A 23,375-nucleotide genomic window follows, 5' to 3' on the forward strand; every position below is an offset into this window, starting at 1 on the left:
TTTTTTTTTTGACCCAAAAATTAAAATTTCTCCAAACTCGGATATATCATCTGGGGGTCCGAGGGTAGTCCAACGCAGAAGGTTTGGTTGAAATCGGGGACGGTGAGTGGTTTTTGGAGAAAAATGATCCAAAAACCAAACAGGCCATTTTAAAAAGACGGACAGGTGGGGGGTGTTACTTTTTTTTTTTTTGACCAAAAATTAAAATTTCTTCAAATTTCTTCCAAAACTCGGATATATCATCTGGGGGTCCGAGGGGAGTCCAAAGCAGAAGGTTTGGTTGTAAATCGGGCCGGTGGTTTTGGAGAAAATGACCAAAAATCCCAAACAGGCCATTTTAAAAAAAAGACGACAGGGGGGGGGTGTTACGTTTTTTTTTTTTGACGAAAAAATTAAAATTTCTCCAAACTCGGATATATCATCTGGGGGTCCGAGGGGAGTCCAACGCAGAAGGTTTGGTTGAAATCGGGCCGCCAGTGGTTTTGGAGGAAAATGACCAGAAACCAAACAGGCCATTTTAAAAAGACGACAGTGGGGGGGGGGGGGTGTTGTGTTACAGTTTTTTTTTTTGACCAAAAATTTAAAATTTCTTCAAATTTCTCCAAAAACTGGATATATCATCTGGGTTGGGTCGGGCCGAGGGGAGTCCAAACGCAGAAGGTGTTGGTTTGAAATCGGGCCGGTGGTTTTGGGGGAAAATGACCAAAAACCAAACAGGCCATTTTAAAAAGACGACAGGGGGGGGTATTACTTTTTTTTTTTTGACCAAAAATTATAATATTTCTCCAAACTCGGATATATCATCTGGGGGTCCGGGGGTGAGTCCAACGCAAGAAGGTTTGGGTTGAAATCGGGCGGTGGTTTTGGAAGAAAATGACCAAAAATCCAAACAGGCCATGTTAAAAAGACGACAGGGGGGGGGGTTGTTACCGGTGTGTGTTTTTTTTGACCAAAAATTAAAATTTCTCCAAACTCGGATATATCATCTGGGGGTCCGAGGGGAGTCCAACGCAGAAGGTTTGGTTGAAATCGGGCCGGTGGTTGAAAATGACCAAAAACCAAACAGGCCATTTTAAAAAGACGACAGGGGGGGGTGTTACGTTTTTTTTTTTTTTGACCAAAAATTAAAATTTCTCCAAACTCGGATATATCATCTGGGGGTCCGGGGGGAGTCCAACGCAGAAGGTTTGGTTGAAATCGGGCTGGTGGTTTTGGAGAAAATGACCAAAAACCAAACAGGCCATTTTAAAAAGACGACAGGGGGGGGTGTTACTTTTTTTTTTTTCTTGACCAAAAATTAAAATTTCTTCAAATTTCTCCAAACTCGGATATATCATCTGGGGGTCCGAGGGGAGTCCAACGCAGAAGGTTTGGTTGAAATCGGGCCGGTGGTTTTGGAGAAAATGACCAAAAACCAAACAGGCCATTTTAAAAAGACGACAGAGGGGGGTGTTACGTTTTTTTTTTTTTGACCAAAAATTAAAATTTCTCCAAACTCGGATATATCATCTGGGGGTCCGAGGGGAGTCCAACGCAGAAGGTTTGGTTGAAATCGGGCCGGTGGTTTTGGAGAAAATGACCAAAAACCAAACAGGCCATTTTAAAAAGCCGACAGGGTGGGGTGTTACGTTTTTTTTTTTTGACAGAAATTAAAATTTCTCCAAACTCGGATATATCATCTGGGGGTCCGAGGGGAGTCCAACGCAGAAGGTTTGGTTGAAATCGGGCCGGTGGTTTTGGAGAAAATGACCAAAAACCAAACAGGCCATTTTAAAAAGCCGACAGGGGGGGATGTTACGTTTTTTTTTTTTTGACCAGAAATTAAAATTTCTCCAAACTCGGATATATCATCTGGGGGTCCGAGGGGAGTCCAACGCAGAAGGTTTGGTTGAAATCGGGCCGGTGGTTTTGGAGAAAATGACCAAAAACCAAACAGGCCATTTTAAAAAGACGACAGGGGGGGGTGTGTACTTTTTTTTTTTTTGACCCAAAAATTACAATTTCTCCAAACTCGGATATATCATCTGGGGGTCGAGGGGAGTCCAATGCAGAAGGTTTGGTTGAAATCGGACCGGTGGTTTTGGAGAAAATGACCAAAAACCAAACAGGCCATTTTAAAAAGACGACAGGGGGGGGTGTTACGTTTGTGTTTTTTTGACCAAAAATTAAAATTTCTCCAAACTCGGATATATCATCTTGGGGGTCCGAGGGGAGTCCAATGCAGAAGGTTTGGTTGAAATCGGGCCGGTGGTTTTGGAGAAAATGACCAAAAACCAAACAGGCCATTTTAAAAAGACGACAGGGGGGGGTGTTACGTTTTTTTTTTTTTGACCAGAAGTTAAAATTTCTCCAAACTCGGATATATCATCTGGGGGTCCGAGGGGAGTCCAACGCAGAAGGTTTGGTTGAAATCGGGCCGGTGGTTTTGGAGAAAATAACCAAAAACCAAACAGGCCATTTTAAAAAGACGACAGGGGGGGGTGTTACGTTTTTTTTTTTTTGACCAGAAGTTAAAATTTCTCCAAACTCGGATATATCATCTGGGGGTCCGAGGGGAGTCCAACGCAGAAGGTTTGGTTGAAATCGGGCCGGTGGTTTTGGAGAAAATGACCAAAAACCAAACAGGCCATTTTAAAAAAACCGACAGGAGGGGGTGTTCGTTTTTTTTTTTTTTGACCAAAAATTAAAATTTCTCCAAACTCGGATATATCATCTGGGGGTCCGAGGGGAGTCCAACGCAGAAGGTTTGGTTGAAATCGGGCCGGTGGTTTTGGAGAAAATGACCAAAAACCAAACAGGCCATTTTAAAAAGCCGACAGGGTGGGGTGTTACGTTTTTTTTTTTTTTGACCAGAAATTAAAATTTCTCCAAACTCGGATATATCATCTGGGGGTCCGAGGGGAGTCCAACGCAGAAGGTTTGGTTGAAATCGGGCCGGTGGTTTTGGAGAAAATGACCAAAAACCAAACAGGCCATTTTAAAAAGACGACAGGGGGGGGTGTTACGTTTTTTTTTTTTTGACCAGAAATTAAAATTTCTCCAAACTCGGATATATCATTCTGGGGGTCCGAGGGGAGTCCAACGCAGAAGGTTTGGTTGAAAATCGGGCCGGTGGTTTTGGAGAAAATGACCAAAAACCAAACAGGCCATTTTAAAAAGACGACAGGGGGGGGTGTTACGTTTTTTTTTTTTGACCAGAAATTAAAATTTCTCCAAACTCGGATATATCATCTGGGGGTCCGAGGGGAGTCCAACGCAGAAGGTTTGGTTGAAATCGGGCCGGTGGTTTTGGAGAAAATGACCAAAAAACCAAACAGGCCATTTTAAAAAGCCGACAGGAGGGGGTGTTACGTTTTTTTTTTTTGACCAAAAAATTAAAATTTCTCCAAACTCGGATATATCATCTGGGGGTCCGAGGGGAGTCCAACGCAGAAGGTTTGGTTGAAATCGGGCCGGTGGTTTTGGAGAAAATGACCAAAAAACCAAACAGGCAATTTTAAAAGCCGACAGGGGGGGGTTGTTACGTTTTTTTTTTTTTGACCAAAAATTAAAATTTCTCCAAACTCGGATATATCATCTGGGGGTCCGAGGGGAGTCCAACGCAGAAGGTTTGGTTGAAATCGGGCCGGTGGTTTTGGAGAAAATGACCAAAAACCAAACAGGCCATTTTAAAAAGACGACAGGGGGGGGTGTTACTTTTTTTTTTTTTGACCAAAAATTAAAATTTCTCCAAACTCGGATATATCATCTGGGGGTCCGAGGGGAGTCCAATGCAGAAGGTTTGGTTGAAATCGGGCCGGTGGTTTTGGAGAAAATGACCAAAAACCAAACAGGCCATTTTAAAAAGACGACAGGGGGGGGTGTTACGTTTTTTTTTTTTTGACCAAAAAATTAAAATTTCTCCAAACTCGGATATATCATCTGGGGGTCCGAGGGGAGTCCAATGCAGAAGGTTTGGTTGAAATCGGGCCGGTGGTTTTGGAGAAAATGACCAAAAACCAAACAGGCCATTTTAAAAAGACGACAGGGGGGGGTGTTACGTCTTTTTTTTTTTGACCAAAAATTAAAATTTCTCCAAACTCGGATATATCATCTGGGGGTCCGAGGGGAGTCCAACGCAGAAGGTTTGGTTGAAATCGGGCCGGTGGTTTTGGAGAAAATGACCAAAAACCAAACAGGCCATTTTAAAAAGCCGACAGGAGGGGGTGTTACGTTTTTTTTTTTTGACCAAAAATTAAAATTTCTCCAAACTCGGATATATCATCTGGGGGTCCGAGGGGAGTCCAACGCAGAAGGTTTGGTTGAAATCGGGCCGGTGGTTTTGGAGAAAATGACCAAAAACCAAACAGGCCATTTTAAAAAGCCGACAGGGTGGGGTGTTACGTTTTTTTTTTTTGACCAGAAATTAAAATTTCTCCAAACTCGGATATATCATCTGGGGGTCCGAGGGGAGTCCAACGCAGAAGGTTTGGTTGAAATCGGGCCGGTGGTTTTGGAGAAAATGACCAAAAACCAAACAGGCATTTTAAAAAGACGACAGGGGGGGGTGTTACTTTTTTTTTTTTTGACCAAAAATTAAAATTTCTCCAAACTCGGATATATCATCTGGGGGTCCGAGGGGAGTCCAATGCAGAAGGTTTGGTTGAAATCGGGCCGGTGGTTTTGGAGAAAATGACCAAAAACCAAACAGGCCATTTTAAAAAGACGACAGGGGGGGGTGTTACGTTTGTGTTTTTTTTGACCAAAAATTAAAATTTCTCCAAACTCGGATATATCATCTGGGGGTCCGAGGGGAGTCCAATGCAGAAGGTTTGGTTGAAATCGGGCCGGTGGTTTTGGAGAAAATGACCAAAAACCAAACAGGCCATTTTAAAAAGACGACAGGGGGGGGTGTTACGTTTTTTTTTTTTTGACCAGAAATTAAAATTTCTCCAAACTCGGATATATCATCTGGGGGTCCGAGGGGAGTCCAACGCAGAAGGTTTGGTTGAAATCGGGCCGGTGGTTTTGGAGAAAATGACCAAAAACCAAACAGGCCATTTTAAAAAGACGACAGGGGGGGGTGTTACGTTTTTTTTTTTTGACCAGAAATTAAAATTTCTCCAAACTCGGATATTTCATCTGGGGGTCCGAGGGGAGTCCAACGCAGAAGGTTTGGTTGAAATCGGGCCGGTGGTTTTGGAGAAAATGACCAAAAACCAAACAGGCCATTTTAAAAAGCCGACAGGAGGGGGTGTTACGTTTTTTTTTTTTTGACCAAAAATTAAAATTTCTCCAAACTCGGATATATCATCTGGGGGTCCGAGGGGAGTCCAACGCAGAAGGTTTGGTTGAAATCGGGCCGGTGGTTTTGGAGAAAATGACCAAAAACCAAACAGGCCATTTTAAAAAGCCGACAGGAGGGGGTGTTACGTTTTTTTTTTTTTTGACCAAAAATTAAAATTTCTCCAAACTCGGATATATCATCTGGGGGTCCGAGGGGAGTCCAACGCAGAAGGTTTGGTTGAAATCGGGCCGGTGGTTTTGGAGGTGGTTTTGGAGAAAATGACCAAAAACCAAACAGGCCATTTTAAAAAGACGACAGGGGGGGGTGTTACGTTTTTTTTTTTTGACCAGAAATTAAAATTTCTCCAAACTCGGATATATCATCTGGGGGTCCGAGGGGAGTCCAACGCAGAAGGTTTGGTTGAAATCGGGCCGGTGGTTTTGGAGAAAATGACCAAAAACCAAAACAGGCCATTTTAAAAAGACGACAGGGGGGGGTGTTACGTTTTTTTTTTTTGACCAGAAATTAAAATTTCTCCAAACTCGGATATATCATCTGGGGGTCCGAGGGGAGTCCAACGCAGAAGGTTTGGTTGAAATCGGGCCGGTGGTTTTGGAGAAAATGACCAAAAACCAAACAGGCCATTTTAAAAAGCCGACAGGAGGGGGTGTTACGTTTTTTTTTTTTTGACCAAAAATTAAAATTTCTCCAAACTCGGATATATCATCTGGGGGTCCGAGGGGAGTCCAACGCAGAAGGTTTGGTTGAAATCGGGCCGGTGGTTTTGGAGAAAATGACCAAAAACCAAACAGGCCATTTTAAAAAGCCGACAGGGTGGGGTGTTACGTTTTTTTTTTTTGACCAGAAATTAAAATTTCTCCAAACTCGGATATATCATCTGGGGGTCCGAGGGGAGTCCAACGCAGAAGGTTTGGTTGAAATCGGGCCGGTGGTTTTGGAGAAAATGACCAAAAACCAAACAGGCCATTTTAAAAAGACGACAGGGGGGGGTGTTACTTTTTTTTTTTTGACCAAAAATTAAAATTTCTCCAAACTCGGATATATCATCTGGGGGTCCGAGGGGAGTCCAATGCAGAAGGTTTGGTTGAAATCGGGCCGGTGGTTTTGGAGAAAATGACCAAAAACCAAACAGGCCATTTTAAAAAGACGACAGGGGGGGGTGTTACGTTTGTGTTTTTTTGACCAAAAATTAAAATTTCTCCAAACTCGGATATATCATCTGGGGGTCCGAGGGGAGTCCAATGCAGAAGGTTTGGTTGAAATCGGGCCGGTGGTTTTGGAGAAAATGACCAAAAACCAAACAGGCCATTTTAAAAAGACGACAGGGGGGGGTTTTTACGTTTTTTTTTTTTTGACCAAAAATTAAAATTTCTCCAAACTCGGATATATCAACTGGGGGTCCGAGGGGAGTCCAACGCAGAAGGTTTGGTTGAAATCGGGCCGGTGGTTTTGGAGAAAATGACCAAAAACCAAACAGGCCATTTTAAAAAGACGACAGGGGGGGGTGTTACGTTTTTTTTTTTTTGACCAGAAATTAAAATTTCTCCAAACTCGGATATATCATCTGGGGGTCCGAGGGGAGTCCAACGCAGAAGGTTTGGTTGAAATCGGGCCGGTGGTTTTTGGAGAAAATGACCAAAAACCAAACAGGCCATTTTAAAAAGCCGACAGGAGGGGGTGTTACGTTTTTTTTTTTTTTGACCAAAAATTAAAATTTCTCCAAACTCGGATATATCATCTGGGGGTCCGAGGGGAGTCCAACGCAGAAGGTTTGGTTGAAATCGGGCCGGTGGTTTTGGAGAAAATGACCAAAAACCAAACAGGCCATTTTAAAAAGCCGACAGGGTGGGGTGTTACGTTTTTTTTTTTTGACCAGAAATTAAAATTTCTCCAAACTCGGATATATCATCTGGGGGTCCGAGGGGAGTCCAACGCAGAAGGTTTGGTTGAAATCGGGCCGGTGGTTTTGGAGAAAATGACCAAAAACCAAACAGGCCATTTTAAAAAGACGACAGGGGGGGGTGTTACTTTTTTTTTTTTTGACCAAAAATTAAAATTTCTCCAAACTCGGATATATCATCTGGGGGTCCGAGGGGAGTCCAATGCAGAAGGTTTGGTTGAAATCGGGCCGGTGGTTTTGGAGAAAATGACCAAAAACCAAACAGGCCATTTTAAAAAGACGACAGGGGGGGGTGTTACGTTTGTGTTTTTTTGACCAAAAATTAAAATTTCTCCAAACTCGGATATATCATCTGGGGGTCCGAGGGGAGTCCAATGCAGAAGGTTTGGTTGAAATCGGGCCGGTGGTTTTGGAGAAAATGACCAAAAACCAAACAGGGCCATTTTAAAAAGACGACAGGGGGGGGTGTTACGTTTTTTTTTTTTTGACCAGAAATTAAAATTTCTCCAAACTCGGATATATCATCTGGGGGTCCGAGGGGAGTCCAACGCAGAAGGTTTGGTTGAAATCGGGCCGGTGGTTTTGGAGAAAATGACCAAAAACCAAACAGGCCATTTTAAAAAGACGACAGGGGGGGGTGTTACGTTTTTTTTTTTTGACCAGAAATTAAAATTTCTCCAAACTCGGATATATCATCTGGGGGTCCGAGGGGAGTCCAACGCAGAAGGTTTGGTTGAAATCGGGCCGGTGGTTTTGGAGAAAATGACCAAAAACCAAACAGGCCATTTTAAAAAGACGACAGGGGGGGGGTGTTACGTTTTTTTTTTTTTGACCAAAAATTAAAATTTCTCCAAACTCGGATATATCATCTGGGGGTCCGAGGGGAGTCCAACGCAGAAGGTTTGGTTGAAATCGCGCCGGTGGTTTTGGAGAAAATGACCAAAAACCAAACAGGCCATTTTAAAAAGACGACAGGGGGGGGTGTTACGTTTTTTTTTTTGACCAAAAATTAAAATTTCTTCAAATTTCTCCAAACTCGGATATATCATCTGGGGGTCCGAGGGGAGTCCAACGCAGAAGGTTTGGTTGAAATCGGGCCGGTGGTTTTGGAGAAAATGACCAAAAACCAAACCGGCCATTTTAAAAAGACGACAGGGGTGGGTGTTACGTTTTGGGTTTTTTTTGACCAAAAATTAAAATTTCTCCAAACTCGGATATATCATCTGGGGGTCCGAGGGGAGTCCAACGCAGAAGGTTTGGTTGAAATCGGGCCGGTGGTTTTGGAGAAAATGACCAAAAACCAAACCGGCCATTTTAAAAAGACGACAGGGGTGGGTGTTACTTTTTTTATTTTTTTGACCAAAAATTAAAATTTCTTCAAATTTCTCCAAACTCGGATATATCATCTGGGGGTCCGAGGGGAGTCCAACGCAGAAGGTTTGGTTGAAATCGGGCCGGTGGTTTTGGAGAAAATGACCAAAAACCAAACAGGCCATTTTAAAAAGCCGACAGGGGGGGGTGTTCCTTTTTTTTTTTTTGACCAGAAATTAAAATTTCTCCAAACTCGGATATATCATCTGGGGGTCCGAGGGGAGTCCAACGCAGAAGGTTTGGTTGAAATCGGGCCGGTGGTTTTGGAGAAAATGACCAAAAACCAAACAGGCCAATTTAAAAAGACGACAGGGGGGGGTATTACTTTTTTTTTTTTTTGACCAAAAATTAAAATTTCTCCAAACTCGGATATATCATCTGGGGGTCCGAGGGGAGTCCAACGCAGAAGGTTTGGTTGAAATCGGGCCGGTGGTTTTGGAGAAAATGACCAAAAACCAAACAGGCGATTTTAAAAAGACGACGGGCGCGCGGTTTACGGTTTTTTTTTTTACCAAAAATTAAAATTTCTTCAAATTTCTCCAAACTCGGAAATATCATCTGGGGGTCCGAGGGGAGTCCAACGCAGAAGGTTTGGTTGAAATCGGGCCGGTGGTTTTGGAGAAAATGACCAAAAACCAAACAGGCGATTTTAACGAGCGGCCAGGCTGCACCTGCACTGTTCTATTTATAGACTTTGATAACGAGCTGGCCCCAACACCTGGCCACTGCACACAGAGCAGAGCAGAGCAGAGAGATTTGTGCTCTGAGCAGCTTCCGAAAACAGCCCAGAAAAAGAGAACCGTAACTCTTATCAGAATATGGTCCTCCTGACCATCTGGGCAAGGAGACCTTCCTGAGCACATTGATGTGCATTAAATGTTTGTAGGGCAAAAACTTTTCTCAGGGTCGCAAGGTAGAAAAGGGGGGCATTTCTGTTTTTCTAATAAAATCAGCTCCTACTTTTATATTGAAGTGGATGAGCCACTGGAGCGGGTCTAGCTGCACAATTAGGCTCATAGAGACAATTCTGTAAGTCTGTCTGCTGTTTTGAACACATCAAATGAGACACGACAAGTGTGGCTACAAACCAGTGAGGAAATCATGTGTCTAGAGTTTAATTTGTGGCCGTGCTGGCAATTTATCCAGAAAAAATCCTGAATGTTTTTTCGATCCCTCTCACTCTAGCGATGATGTCACTCACTCTAAGCCCTGCTCGTTAGACGCAACACACACCCATTATAAAGCTGGATTTTGTCAAAAAACTTAATGATTTTAAAGCGGCCAAATATCAGAAACTGTTGAAGATATCAATAAGCTGAGTCATAGAGGAATACTTAAAAAGTTTGTCTACAGCTCAGAATTTGAATGAAGTCTCTAGCTGAAAGTATGTAAGTAAGAAGATTTGAAGAGTTTCAAGACTGTTTCAATGCATTCTCTATGGGGAAAAAAAAATCTGAAATAGTTGAATATTGCAAAAAGTATGAATAGTTGAAAAGAGAAAAGACATAGCACACCTGTCCCGAAAAGGCTGAACATTTTGATATTTGAATTGTTGAAATAGCACAAAGTATGAAGGACTAGTTACATGACGAAGAAAGGCAGAAAATGGCACGAACCGAATAACAATAGTGTGAATGCTTCCAGCATTCACACTAATAATAAGAAAAAATCCACACAATAACAGTAGTGCCCGGGCTTTGCCCGGTGCGATTGCCCGCGGCCCTAATTATGTTGGCTAGTTTCTAAATGTAGCATTTACGTTACAGTTTAACTTACTAATGTGAACTAGTTTCTAGATTTATCTTTAATTTGTGCTTGCTCACTAATGTTTGATAGTTTCTTGCTTTGGCTCTAATTTGAAGTTTAGCCAACTGATTGTGTGTTTTTCCGTTTTCACACTACATTTATGAGCCTCCGCACCGTAAAATTATTTTGACCGGCGCAAGACAGACTCATGTTTTCATTCATCAAGAATTAAAGTCAGAGGTTCAAAGAGGTTCACATACCACCGTAGTTCCGACCATAAACGGCGATTCAGCTACGTTATTCTCATGACTCGTTGCGAAACTGAAAGTAAGGAAACGCTGGTCGGCTCGACCAGCATCTCCGCCGCCACTAATAATAACAAAATAACGATAGAGACAGAATTATATATTTATCGAAAATGGGCCCATTAACAAGTGTGGGTAGCGAAGATTCATCCACATTAACGTGAGACTTTTTTATAACCGATTAGAAACTCCTCGTTGTCCCTTTAAGTTTCAAGTTTTGTTCTATGACATAAAACACGTCAGTAATACCCTACTTGTGAATGTTGAAGCTTTTACTGTAGGCCTATCTGTTGTAAAAAAAAGGCGCAAGTTGCTCAATACGACTACAAACCCTGTCGGGGACATTAAACGTCATCTCCCCCAACAGGCCAGAGTGTCTTATGGAGGTTATTTGATGTTATTCCTATGCTCTTCAACAAGTAAAAACAGTCCCATTTCCCCATTAGACAATGTTTTTTAAAAGCGGCTGAAAAGTCATGTGATGATAGCCTACCGTGTGACCGTTAAAGCCTAACATTTGCATTTACTTCTGGCCATCACATTTAATTTGTACAGATGGGTGTCACGAAGTCTACTCTTGCAGAAATTGTATGTGGTGTACCGCAAGGGTCAATAATCGGACCAAAATTATTTATTTTATATATCAATGATATATGCAATGTCTCAAATATGTTTAACTGTGTGGTTTTTGCTGATGATACGAATGTCTTCTGTGCTGGGAAGAACCTCCATCAACTTTTGAAGGTTGTCTCGGGAGAGCTAGAAAAGCTCAAATTGTGGTTTGATGTTAACAAATTATCTTTAAATATTAAAAAAACCAGATATATGATTTTTGGAAAGCGGGATAAACAACTAGATATACAGACGGAAGTAGAAATTGACGGAGTTAAGCTTGAAAGAGTATATGAGAATATATTTTTAGGTGTGATCATTGACCACAACTTGTGCTGGAAGCCTCACATTAAATATGTTAGGTCCAAGCTTTCACGCACAATAGGTATTTTATGTAAGACAAGACATATACTTAATTATAAATCGTTATACTCACTGTACTGTACTCTTGTTCTTCCTTATCTGACCTATTGTGCCGAAGTTTGGGGTAACACATATAAAAGCACCTTACACACGATATGTGTCATGCAGAAGCGTGCAATAAGAATAGTGCATAATGTGGGGTACCATGAACATACCAATGTATTGTTTTTAAAATCAAGAGCATTGAAATTTAGAGATCTAGTGGACTGCAAAACTGCACAATTTTTGTATAAAGCAAAGCACAATCTACTTCCAGGAAAAATCCAAAAAATGTTTGGGGAAAGAGAGGGAGGGTACAACCTAAGAGGGAGAGGGAAGTTAAAGCAACCTTTTGCTCGTACCACGTTGAAAAGTATGTGCATATCTGTCTGTGGAGTGAAACTTTGGAATAGCTTACCAGAAGATATTAAAGATAGTAAAAATGTTGCCCATATAAAAACAATGTTTAAAAATAATTAGGGATGAGCGAGTACAGCATTATCTGTATCTGTATCTGTATCTGTTAACCATATGAATTATCTGTATCTGTATCTGTACTCGGAGTGGGCGGGGCCTAAACCGGAAGTGGGCGGGGTTTAACCCAGAAGTGGGTCGGGTTGTCTTGAAATGGGCGAGGCTTTAACCGGTATGTTATTTTAAACATGCAATTGATATGGATTGATCAGAAATTGTTATATTTATTGCTAATTAGAAAACTGTTTACAGGACAGCATCAGCATTGAGCTTCAGATCAATGGTTTTGATCACGATAGCAAACAAACTATTCATTTACACAACAAGTTTTACAACAATGAATACAACACATGTGGTTGCAATTATTAAGTAAAATGTAATGAACAAGAGTTTTCATACTCAACATAACTTTCTTTTTTTTATTTTAATTTTTTTTTAAATGATCAGTGTGATTTTTAATTTTTAACTTTATTTTATTTCCACACCAGGTGTGTGTGTGTGTGTGTGTGTGTGTGTGAGTAAGAGAGAGACAGCGACAGCTGAAGTCAGCTTCTCTCTCTGTATCACTCATTATTCTGTATCACTGATCATGAGAGAGAGAGGAGGGGGGAGAGAGAGAGAGTGTGTGTGTGTTTTGTAATAGGCCTATTATTTATACCACTACTATTTTTTTTAAAGAAATACAGAAAGAAAGTGTCAGACACTCAGTGCGTGAACTGATTAGCGCCAGCTGACGGTTTAAAAAAAAAAAAAAACTCCGACGAACGGCGGAGGGAGAGAGAGCGTGTGTGAAAAAAAAAAAAAAAAATCTCCGACAGGCAGAGACGCAACGCGAGTCGGCACCACGTCTGAACGAACCCACGTTTACCAGAACTCTACTGGTTCATAAGTAAGTGACTGAAGTAATAACAAAGCTGAAGCTGAAGAAACCCTAAACGTTAAAGGAGAAGACCTGAGAGACTGAGGGAGAGACAGAGAGAGACAGAGAGAGAGAGACAGACAGAGAGAGACAGACAGCTGTCAGCTGTTCTGTGTGAGTGATCAGAGGGACACAGCAACACACCTGCATGTGTGTAGGGGAGGGGCTGTGGCCTATCACACAACGCTGACACAGCCAGCTACCCAATGAGGATTTTCATTCAATCTTTTTTTTTTTTTCGAGCACAGATATTGACTCGTATTACTCGTATAATACTCGTACTCGGCAAAAGTGCTTTATCCGTACCGGATACTCGTTTCAGCCGAGTATCCGGCTCAACTCTAAAAATAATATTTTTGAAAAGTACAGAAGTGAAAATGTAGAGAGCAACAAAGGGAAATAATTAACTTAATTTTGCAACAAACACGAAGTTTTCTTGTTTGTTTGATTCGGACTGTTTTTTAGACTTTTATATAGGATTGATATGGGATGTGTAATGTAACCTAGGAAATTTAGACCTGTTTTGTTTTTGAGTTGTGAAGGTTTGTGGATATAGGATGGTGGGTGGGGGACGTACTGTGTAGGTATATGTGTATGTGTGTGACGTGTATGTATATGCGCCATTCCGATCAGACTGCTTATGGTTTTTAATAATGAAATGAGAAATGAGGGTGCGGCAGCTATAAGCTTTGCTTCAGCCGCAACCCTTTTCGACCAGCTGTATAGTATTTGTTACTACCTTGAATTTGTTCTGTTGAAATTTTGATGCTGTGATCGAAATAAACACTCATTCATTCATTCATTCATTCAAGCTTCAGGTAGGCTACCGTAGGCTATAAGGTGTTCATAATTATGTGAAGATTATCTCACTGAACAAAACTTGTAGTAGCCTATCATAAACTTGTGTGAGTCACAGAGCTGATTTTCTGACATCATCCATAACACAACGCAGAAATCAGTCCTGGCAGCACTATACAATATGTCAGGTATCCTAGTTTAATATTCCACTTGTGACTCTGGTGGGTTAGTTGGTCATTTACCTATTGATCATTTTTAATGGTCTGAGGCTGAGGGTTATTATGGGTCCGTGTTATGGACTATTTGTCTGTAGTTTCATGATAAACAGGGCCATCACAGTAGCTGTTTCCTACCTTACTGACCAACACAAGGCAGAGATGTGTCGTCCAGGCCACCGTAGCCTACAGCTGCTGCTCCGCGCTCAACAGCTTCGGCAGGTTTCGGTCATTTCCGCCGCGGCGTCATCATCATCATCATCGTTCGTGTTGCCTCCATTTTGCTCCGGTGCATGTGTGTGTGTATGTGCGTGTATGTATGTGTATGTGTGTGTGGACGGAGTGTGTGTAGGTGTAAAACTGGAGCGAGAAACAGGATCGAAAGCGGACGCGTTGTTGTGAACCTCTACAGAACAGAAATGGACGGGTAAAGTCTTTTAACTAACTTCACCTCGGTATCTTACGTGCAGAATGAAGCGGTTTCTGGGAACCGACTGCGAAGTGAAATGCGTCGTTTTAATAAAAACACGAGGAGGAGGAGAAATGCTGCTCGGTGTTAACGGGTTTCCATGGCCACGCGCTCCCCTTCCATTAAGGAAGTGCCTAGTGTTAGCACGTTAGCATCGCTGAGCTAACGCCCTCTTATCCTTCTTTTTATTATTATTACATTACCTTCGCTGTGTTTATATGTGATTAAAAATGCTAAACGTGTCGGTACTGATCCACCTTCCTCCTCATCATCCTCCTCCATCACCGCGTCTCATCGCTCTGTGCTAACGAAGCGGCTAGCTAGCAGCTGTTAGCCACCCGTTATGCTAACGACCCTTGAGAGCCGTTGATCCTTTGTGTGTTGTAGCTAAAGCTAACAGCTAACATGCTAACTGTCTGTAGCTCGGTGGCTACAGCTACAGTAGCATTAACATGATGTATGTGTTGGTTTTATTATATTAAATATCATCTGTACGTGGAATAACACTCATCCATTGTTTAGTTTAGTTCAGTTTGGTTTATGTCGGTCCTGTAGAATCAAGTGCACACATCAATTAACAACATTATAACGTTACAAATATGATTTACACATAAATAAACAAACAGTAATTCATTTCTTTCTTTCTTTATTCCCTTTAAAGTTTAGTGTATTGAGGTCCCCTATTGCAAAGCAGCAGCTATGCTTCCTGGGGTCTTTTCATATTCATAAGAGACTCTACAAACCAACTATAAACGACACATAGCCTACTTAATACATACAAAACAAAAAACACATACAAAAGATATATACTTAATAGCCTATACAAATACACACAGAACACCAAACATAAAAATTTAAATCTCTTACACAGAATCATCCCAAAACATTTAGGTGTATATCCTGTTAGACAAAGATACCATGAACACTGAGAACAGGTAGCTCTGTATATTACTGTACGTTGAGAATAAAATAACCTCCAGCAGCATTACTACATGTCGAGTTGAGTAATTATGTGTCTCTGAACTAATAGAAAATGTTTGGGAGTATAAACCCAAAACAAAAGTACCTCGACCGAACAGGTGCAGGCTGAAGCTTCATCTTATTCTGCCTTTGTCTCACATTAACAGTTTCCAACAGCTTGTTTTAGAAATTCAGAAAGAACATGTATTATACATATATAAGGTTGCTGCCTTAACCAAACATGAACAGCTATATGCTAACACTCACCACTACCCACTGTAATAGTCAGATAGTCGGTTGGCATTAATATTAATTCAGATTCAGAATTACTATATTGATCCCTGGATCCTCAATAGTAAGATAAAATCAACATAAAAAGTGTGAGGAGTTGAACAGGATCAAGAAGATAAATAAAAATATAAGCAGAATAAGAACAAAATAAAAAGAATAAGATAGATAGATAGACGTGCAGCGTGTGGCGCTATACACGATGTGCAAACAATCCGATTGTCCGAGTTATTCAGACGGCAGATGAACTTAAACATCACGATTCTTCAAACAGTTTGGAGAGTTTTCAGAATAAATAAAACATTATTATTATAATTCACATACGGTTAGATTATATTTACCACCAGGCCAAAAAATAATCATACAGATGATGAAAACACAATAAGCCCATTGAAACATGATCTAAAAGTAGGACATAATTGAAAAAGAGAAAGATATAACTAAACACCATGAAAGCACGATAAAAACTGAATAAATAGTGAATAAATACAGCTGAAGGAGTCTTTAATAGCAACAGGCGGGAATGATTTCCAGTGTCACTCTGTAGTGTTAGAGTGAAGTGTTTTAGGGTGTCGTCATTCTAGGAATGTAAAGTCGACCTCAGCCTGAGATGAGGATGAACCCTTGGGGACGGACGGAGCTCAGCTATAATACAGAGTTATAACCTACACAGACTTAACTTTAATTAAATGAGAAAGGGAGTGAATTATTCTGATATGAACCGATGCTCTGGGTTCAGGATGGAAACAATGGACGAGCAGCAGTTGTGTGTTGGCTGGTGTTAATCTATTAGGACTAGACTATATACAGTTGGTGCTCAGTGGGATTAGTGTTGGATGTTATTGTGTATGTGGCATCTGTTCTGTGGACTTAATGAAGCCACATTAAAACAGTCAAATAAGTGTTGTTTTGTTCTTATTGTGTTTCCATTGTGACTAAATGTTAAGTCCCCTTTGTCTTTGTCTTTCTCTTTCAGCATGGGAGATGTTGCGGTTGGAGTGAAGGTGAGTTTTAGTTTTTTCTCCCACTGTTCAATTCAACACAAGTCACATGAGCCTGATTTGGACTCTGTAGGTGTTTTTTTTTTCTTTTTCTTTTCCTTTTTCTTTTTTCTTGTTGCATTATGAAACAACATCCACATTGTTTTTACTCGCATACCACAGCTGCTGCCTCAGATTAGACAGCTGATACTGAAGCAGCGTTAGTGAAGGTCTCAGAGAGGGCAGCGCACACACACACACACACACACACACACACACATGGGCTGGTAAATAAAATAGAAGCATAAAAAGAGAAAGAAATCAGCAGATAATGGGCTTTTTTTTAGCTGGTTTCTGTTCCTCTCTGCTTCTGATGCAGTTAGTTTTATGGTTTAGTCGTTTTGAGATGAGACTCAGTTTGACGTCGTCCTGTTGCTCCGGCAGAGGAACAAAAAAAAAAAAAGAAAAGAAAGAAAACTGCAGTGATTTTAATGGAAAAACTGTGAGTCAACCGGGGTCTTTGTGACTGATGACTCATGTCATTGACTTCAGGGGGGCAGCGCCACAAACTCTCATTCTTTTTTTAATATTATTCTGCTTGATTTCTTTTAAAAAGAGGCAGATTATTATGGCTGTAAATGGAGATTATCTCCACCACTGATGTTTGGTTTTTAATTAACCGGTCACTCATTAACACAGATAAAACCAGGCTCCTTCTACTGTACAAACCACTTGTTAACGGTTCAAAATCCAAGGTTAAGTAAAGATGAGCGGGTTAGTTGGTTGAGAGGGAATTCATTTACAACTATTTTTGATAAGTGATAAATCATTTAAATATTTTCCAGCCACTTCTTAAATGTTGAGCGTTGCTGCTTTTCCTGCTATTTTATCAGATTTGATGAGATAAATTTGGGTTTTTGCCGCTGGACAGAGAAAAACAAGACTTTTAATCATTTAATGATATATTTGGATTATTGAAAACATATAAAATTCATATTTGAGACAAGAGTGTATGTTTTTTAGTGTTCTTTAATCAGCTTTCTTGATTTTACATGATCACTTTGTCATCACTCTTTCCTAATCTCTCTCTAATTTAAATTCTGGGCACATTAATATGTAGGTCTGATGGTTAATAACAGAGTCACAGTAGATTTTATGGAACAGAACAGAAGAGAACAGCAAACCTCTGTGAAATAAATTAAATATAAAGACACAATATCAGGATGTTTTCATTGTGGATTTTTATTCTCTGGACAGCGAATCCGCAGGTTAACACGGGAACAATCTGATTTCTTTTAAATATTACAGCGGCTTTAATGAAATGTGTGTGTGTGTTTGTGTCCCTGCTGATCAGTGAACAAACTGTTTCCCCGTGTAAATGCGTCGTCGTCGTCGTTGTTGTTTCTACCTAAACACATTTGCTGAGTGCCAGCTGCAGCACAAAACAAGTTAAAGTGGTGTTTTCGAAGGGAAACGGAGCGGTGATAAAACACTTGATTCCTCTGATGTGGTGGTCTTTGCCGCCCTTTAAAAAAATATATATATTTCATCAATATTTCAACGTCAAATATACAAAAAAAGGAGAAAAAACAGAGAGCGTCGCCACTGCTGCTGCTGCTGCTGCTGCCAGATGTTGGGCCAGAAATCACGTCGTGGGGATTCTCGTAGCTCGTGCACCGCCGTGCTCACATTTTGACCCAAGTCAGACAACTTTATTACCCTTTCAATTTATTTGTGACACCGCAGCAGCAGCAGAAGCAGCAGCAGCAGCAGCAGCAGAAGCAGCGGGGCCTACAACATCTAGTTTATCGTAACCATAAAGAATGTTAGTGACAGAAGAACAATTGGTTCAAATTCAGTCAGACAGAAACAAGGAGAGGGGCTGTATGAAGCTATTATAAAGTTGTGTGTGTAATGGCTCCCCAGCCGGGCTCTCCGTCATCCCATCAGTCAGGTTTAAGAGCAGCAGCAGCAGCAGCAGCAGCAGCAGCAGCACGGCCTTCTGGGAGCTGCTGTAGCTCAGGATGAAATGACACATCTTGACATCTTAAATTCACCAAGATTAAACCCACAGAGGAGGAAGAGGAGGAGGAGGAGGAGAAAGAGTCCACCACCTCCTCCTTTTGTTCCTCTAAACTGTCTTCAGAGATCTCTCTTATTGTTCTCTCTCCTTAGAGCAACCGGCCTTGGAAAATGAAAATAGATTTTTTCTAGAGATGCAACAATTAATCAATTAATCGCACAATCATCGACTATTAAATGAATCGTCAAATAATCAGTTTGAGTAGTTTTTTTAAAGAAAAAAAGTCCAGATTCTCTGATTGCAGCTTCTTCAATGTGAATATTTCTGGTTTCTTTGTTCCTTTATGACAATAAACTGAGTCTCTCTTTGGTTTGTGGACAAAACAAGACATTTGAGGACGATGTCTGGTGGTTTGAGAAACACTGACTGATGTTTTTCAACATTTTATTGACCAAATGACTAATCGATTAATCGATAATGAAAATATTCGTTTGTTGCAGCCCTAGTTTTTTCTTTTACCCTCCCATCATTTCACACCTGTGTCGCCCTAATCGCGTGCCGATCGCTTATCAACTATTTCACTTTTCCTTCTTGAAGTTTTATATTGAGTTGGTAAAACTTGAGTGTGTTGCAGATGTTATATAACGGATTTGGTTGGAATGCCCTTTAGTGGATGCAGGACGTAATAATAAACTGGTATAGGTGAATATGATGAGACTTAAAAACAAAAGCAACATGTTTGTGGTGTTCTATGATAAATACATTTGTCATAATTTCTCATCATGTGAGATATTATTTCATAGATGAGTTAGAGCCACAGGTGGCACATCTTTAAATCAAACTTCTGGGGCTGAGAGAGGAATAAACATAGAAACAAACTGGGTAAAGGTACAAATGTGGAAAACAGCACTTCTCCAAACCATGAATGGGACGGAGGATGTGTTGGCGTTTGGTGGGAAAATGGTTTTAAAGGAAAGAGTGGGGAACCCTGTGTTGGAAAATGATAGTTTTTATTTATTTTCATTTTTTATTTCACGTGTCTGACTGACTGTTCTTTTCTTTTTCTTGCAGAGAGGATCAGACGAGCTGAGTATGTACAACAGTCCCAACTCTGGCATGAGCAGTATCAGTGGTGAGTTCGTTCCGACCGCCCTGACTGATGACCGACCGACTGACCGACCGACTGACCGACTGACTGACCGACCGACCGGTATATTATAATGAAAGTATAAAATTGTGAATCAGTAATGAACAAACATCTCCATCATTATTGGTTAAAGTGATAGTTCAGCATTTTGTCAAATTGGCCCATTGCCATAATCCCTATAGTCATAGCAGTAGGTTCGTTACCTTTAATTGTCGGTGCAAGCTGTTTTTAGAACGGCGGAGCAGAGCCGTGAGCTGCTCAGAGCTACGCTATACGGAGGCTCATTATGGGATTTCTTGGTTTCCCTCATCAAACTCATCAAATACACAATCCAACAACTCCACAACGCTCTGGTGGACAAGTTGTGAGCTGCACATTCACCACGCTATGAGATAATAACACAACGTTACCACACAGAGTTGTTTTAGAGGGAAATACAGAGACTGTTGATGAAAAACTGTCCCTGAAGGCAACGTGCATCAGCGGTTTTGCATGAATTTCCCTCTAAAACAACTCTGTTGGGCCAATTTGCCAAAATGTTGAACTATCCCTTTAAGTAATGGAGGCCGACTGCAGCTGTATCGACCGACCGACTGACTGATTGACTGACTGACTGAGGAGGGAGGGATGAGGGGATTGGCAGGATGTTTCTGCATGCGGCCGTGTGATTGGTTGTGACAGCGTCGTTCAGAGGAATCAGAGGATGAATCGGTGTTTGAGAAGTGAAACAAGGCAGCGCGGTGTTTTACTCTTCTCTCTCTCTCTCTCTCAGGGGAGCTTTGCTTTTTAGTGTCTGAATAACATCACGCTCCTCAGTAGGAGGGCACCCACACACACAGCATGTGACTCCAACACACACACACACACACTGGATTCCTCTGCATGTTAATGCTGCTGCTGCTGCTCAGTAGATGATATCAGAGGAGGAAGCTGCAGAACGAGCTATCGCCAATATATATATTTTTTTCTACTTTTTTGAGAATTTTTACCATTTTCTTCTATAGTTTTTAAGAAAAAAAAATTCAGGAATTTTACCACTCTTTTCTAGAAAATATTTTACTTTTTTTTTTATTATTACAGGTCACTTTTTCTATATATATTTTTTTTTTTTGAGAAATTTTGCCAGTTTCTTCTGGAATAAAAACAAAAAGTGTATAAATATATATATATATATATATATATATTTGAGGAATTTTACGCCTTTTTTTTCTAGAAAATGTTTTACTTTTTTTTTTTAACGCCCTTTTCTAGAATTTTTTCTTTTTTTTTTTAATTTAACTACTTTTTTCTACAAATGTTGAAATGTTTTTGGAGAAGTTGTACCCTTTTTTCCAGAAATTTTTCTACAATATTTCTGAAAATTCACGCCATTGGCCCTAATTTCAACGTCGTACATTGACTAAAAAAGTAACGTTCGTCAGTCACATAACAAATACGTGGTCAGTCTAATCACAGCGACTGGAAACTACGTTTTGACTGCGAAATGTTTTATAATTATTATATTTTTGGGGGCTTTTTTTTGCCTTTAACCGACAGTGTAGTGCTCAGTAGATGATACCAGAGGAGGAAGCTGCAGGACGAGAGGAGAAGGCGACATGGTGAAGTAACAGAGTAACAGACAGACAGAGGGAGGGAAGAGGTGGGAGGTGATTGTCTCTTTAATCAACGTCCCAGTCCACCGCCGCCGCCACACATCCAGCCTAACGTCGCCCCAGGGAGCCGTCTAATAAAGTGAGATAAAGATTCTCCGGCTGCCTTTGTGTGTGGCGGCTTCACAGTATCAGAATAACCAGCGACGGACGACAACGACGACTACGACAGGCGACAGACGCTTCATTAAGTCCAACGCTGCTCAGTCTTCTATACAACACCAGGGATGTCACGGTTATAGATTCACTTGGTCAGAGAAATAATCACGATTATTGTGCATTAATTAACTTTAGAGCTGCAACAGTTCATCGATTTATCAAACAATAAACAATTATTAAAGCAGAAGTAAGTGGTCCGGTCGTTTTGGCTAATGCTGCGTTCCAGGCAGGCTTTTGAAATCGTAAATTACAGCTTCAAGTCACAACTTACGACTTTGTAGCGTTCCAGGCAACCCACTCGTGTTTTTCCGACCTGTTTTACCGGTGAAAGTCACTATAACGGCCACTCGTAACTTCTGACCCGTGAACTCGTACCAGATCGAACTGGTACCACTTCACGGTCGGAAAAATACGAGTTTCCTTGAACGCACCATAACAGTCCTCGTCGCTACGTCGCCACATTCACGGCGTTCCTTGGCTGCACACACAGCCCTGCATGCCGTTCTCTCTCCTCATTGGATAAAGGTTGTAGGATACGATAAATGTTTTCTCTTCGGCTCAGAGCAGAGCAGAGGGACTGACAGACCCGTGTTTCAGTCCAAAGACTCTATGTAAGTGATTGCTGTCGGAAGATACAACTATTTAAGACTTAGATTAACACAAATATATCACTTACTTCTGCTTTAAATGAATCGTCAACTATTCTGATAATCTACTAATCAGTTTGAGTAGTTTTTTAAAGAAAAAAAGTCCAGATTCTCTGATTCCAGCTTCTTAAAGCAGATATCATCGGCACGGCCGTTTCGGCTAATGCTGTGTTCAAGGCAGGCTTTTGAAACCGTAAGTTACAGCTTCAAGTCACAACTACGACTTGGTAGCGTTCCAGGTAACCCGTAGCTCGTGTTTTTACCGTCCTGTTGTCTGTGAAAGTTCCCTATAACGGCCACTCGTAACTTCCGACCCGTGAACTCGTACCAGATCGAACTGGTATGACTTCACAGGAAGGAAAAACACAAAGTACGAGTTTCCTTGAACGCACCATGAGTTAGCAGCCCCCGCCCTTGTCAGGCATCAATTGGTCCTCGTGCTACGTCACCACATTCACGCGCATCCCTTGGCTGCACACACAGCCCTTCATGCCGTTCTCTCCCCTCATTGGATAACACTTGTATCCCACAAGGAAAATTTTCTCCTCGGGTTACAGCAGAGCAGAGTGACGGAGAGACTCGTGTTTAGGCTGAAATACTTCATGTAAGTGATTGCTGACGGAAAATAGGACTATTTAGGACTTATATTAACAAAAACATTCCACTGATATCTGCTTTAAATGTGAATATTTCTGGTGTATTTGTTCCTTAAAGGGGAACTAAACCCCTCAGTTTTGGATGACGTGCTCTAAGCTTGAAATTCAAAAAATGCCTTGATTATGGGCGGGACTCAGGAGCACTCTCCGATCCCCCCTCCCCCCTGCGCCCCATTCACACCCGCGAAATCACACAAAAGAGAAAAAAAAGTAATAAACACACATCGACACTTCTGCTATCGCTAACGAGCTACTAACGAGCTACTCTAACAGCACTAGTAGCGCGGACACTACTAGGAGAGGACGCCAGAGCCGTGACTAGGGATGGGCATTTCGAGTAATTTTCTAACCGAGTACCCGAACCTGGT

At 41.2% G+C, this 23,375-nt stretch overlaps 1 protein-coding gene across 3 annotated transcripts in view; it reads left to right on the forward strand.

Annotated features, from left to right (window-relative positions):
• The first annotated feature begins 14,360 nt into the window (after window positions 1-14,360).
• Window positions 14,361-23,375, forward strand: part of LOC146965800 (polypyrimidine tract-binding protein 2-like) — a 31,549-nt gene continuing 22,534 nt past the window's right edge. The window contains exons 1-3 of one of the 3 annotated variants that reach the window (XM_085763267.1): window positions 14,361-14,456; window positions 16,723-16,750; window positions 19,821-19,881. In XM_085763267.1, coding sequence (XP_085619393.1) covers window positions 14,449-14,456; window positions 16,723-16,750; window positions 19,821-19,881 — 97 coding nt within the window. In that variant the 5' untranslated portion in view covers window positions 14,361-14,448. The remainder of the gene's footprint in view (window positions 14,457-16,722; window positions 16,751-19,820; window positions 19,882-23,375) is intronic. The other 2 variants (XM_085763266.1, XM_085763268.1) reach the window with 2 other exon arrangements.

The sequence above is a fragment of the Trachurus japonicus genome, chromosome 20, assembly GCF_045865225.1.
Source record: "Trachurus japonicus isolate A0001 chromosome 20, Traja_1.0".
NCBI lineage: Eukaryota > Metazoa > Chordata > Actinopteri > Carangiformes > Carangidae > Trachurus > Trachurus japonicus.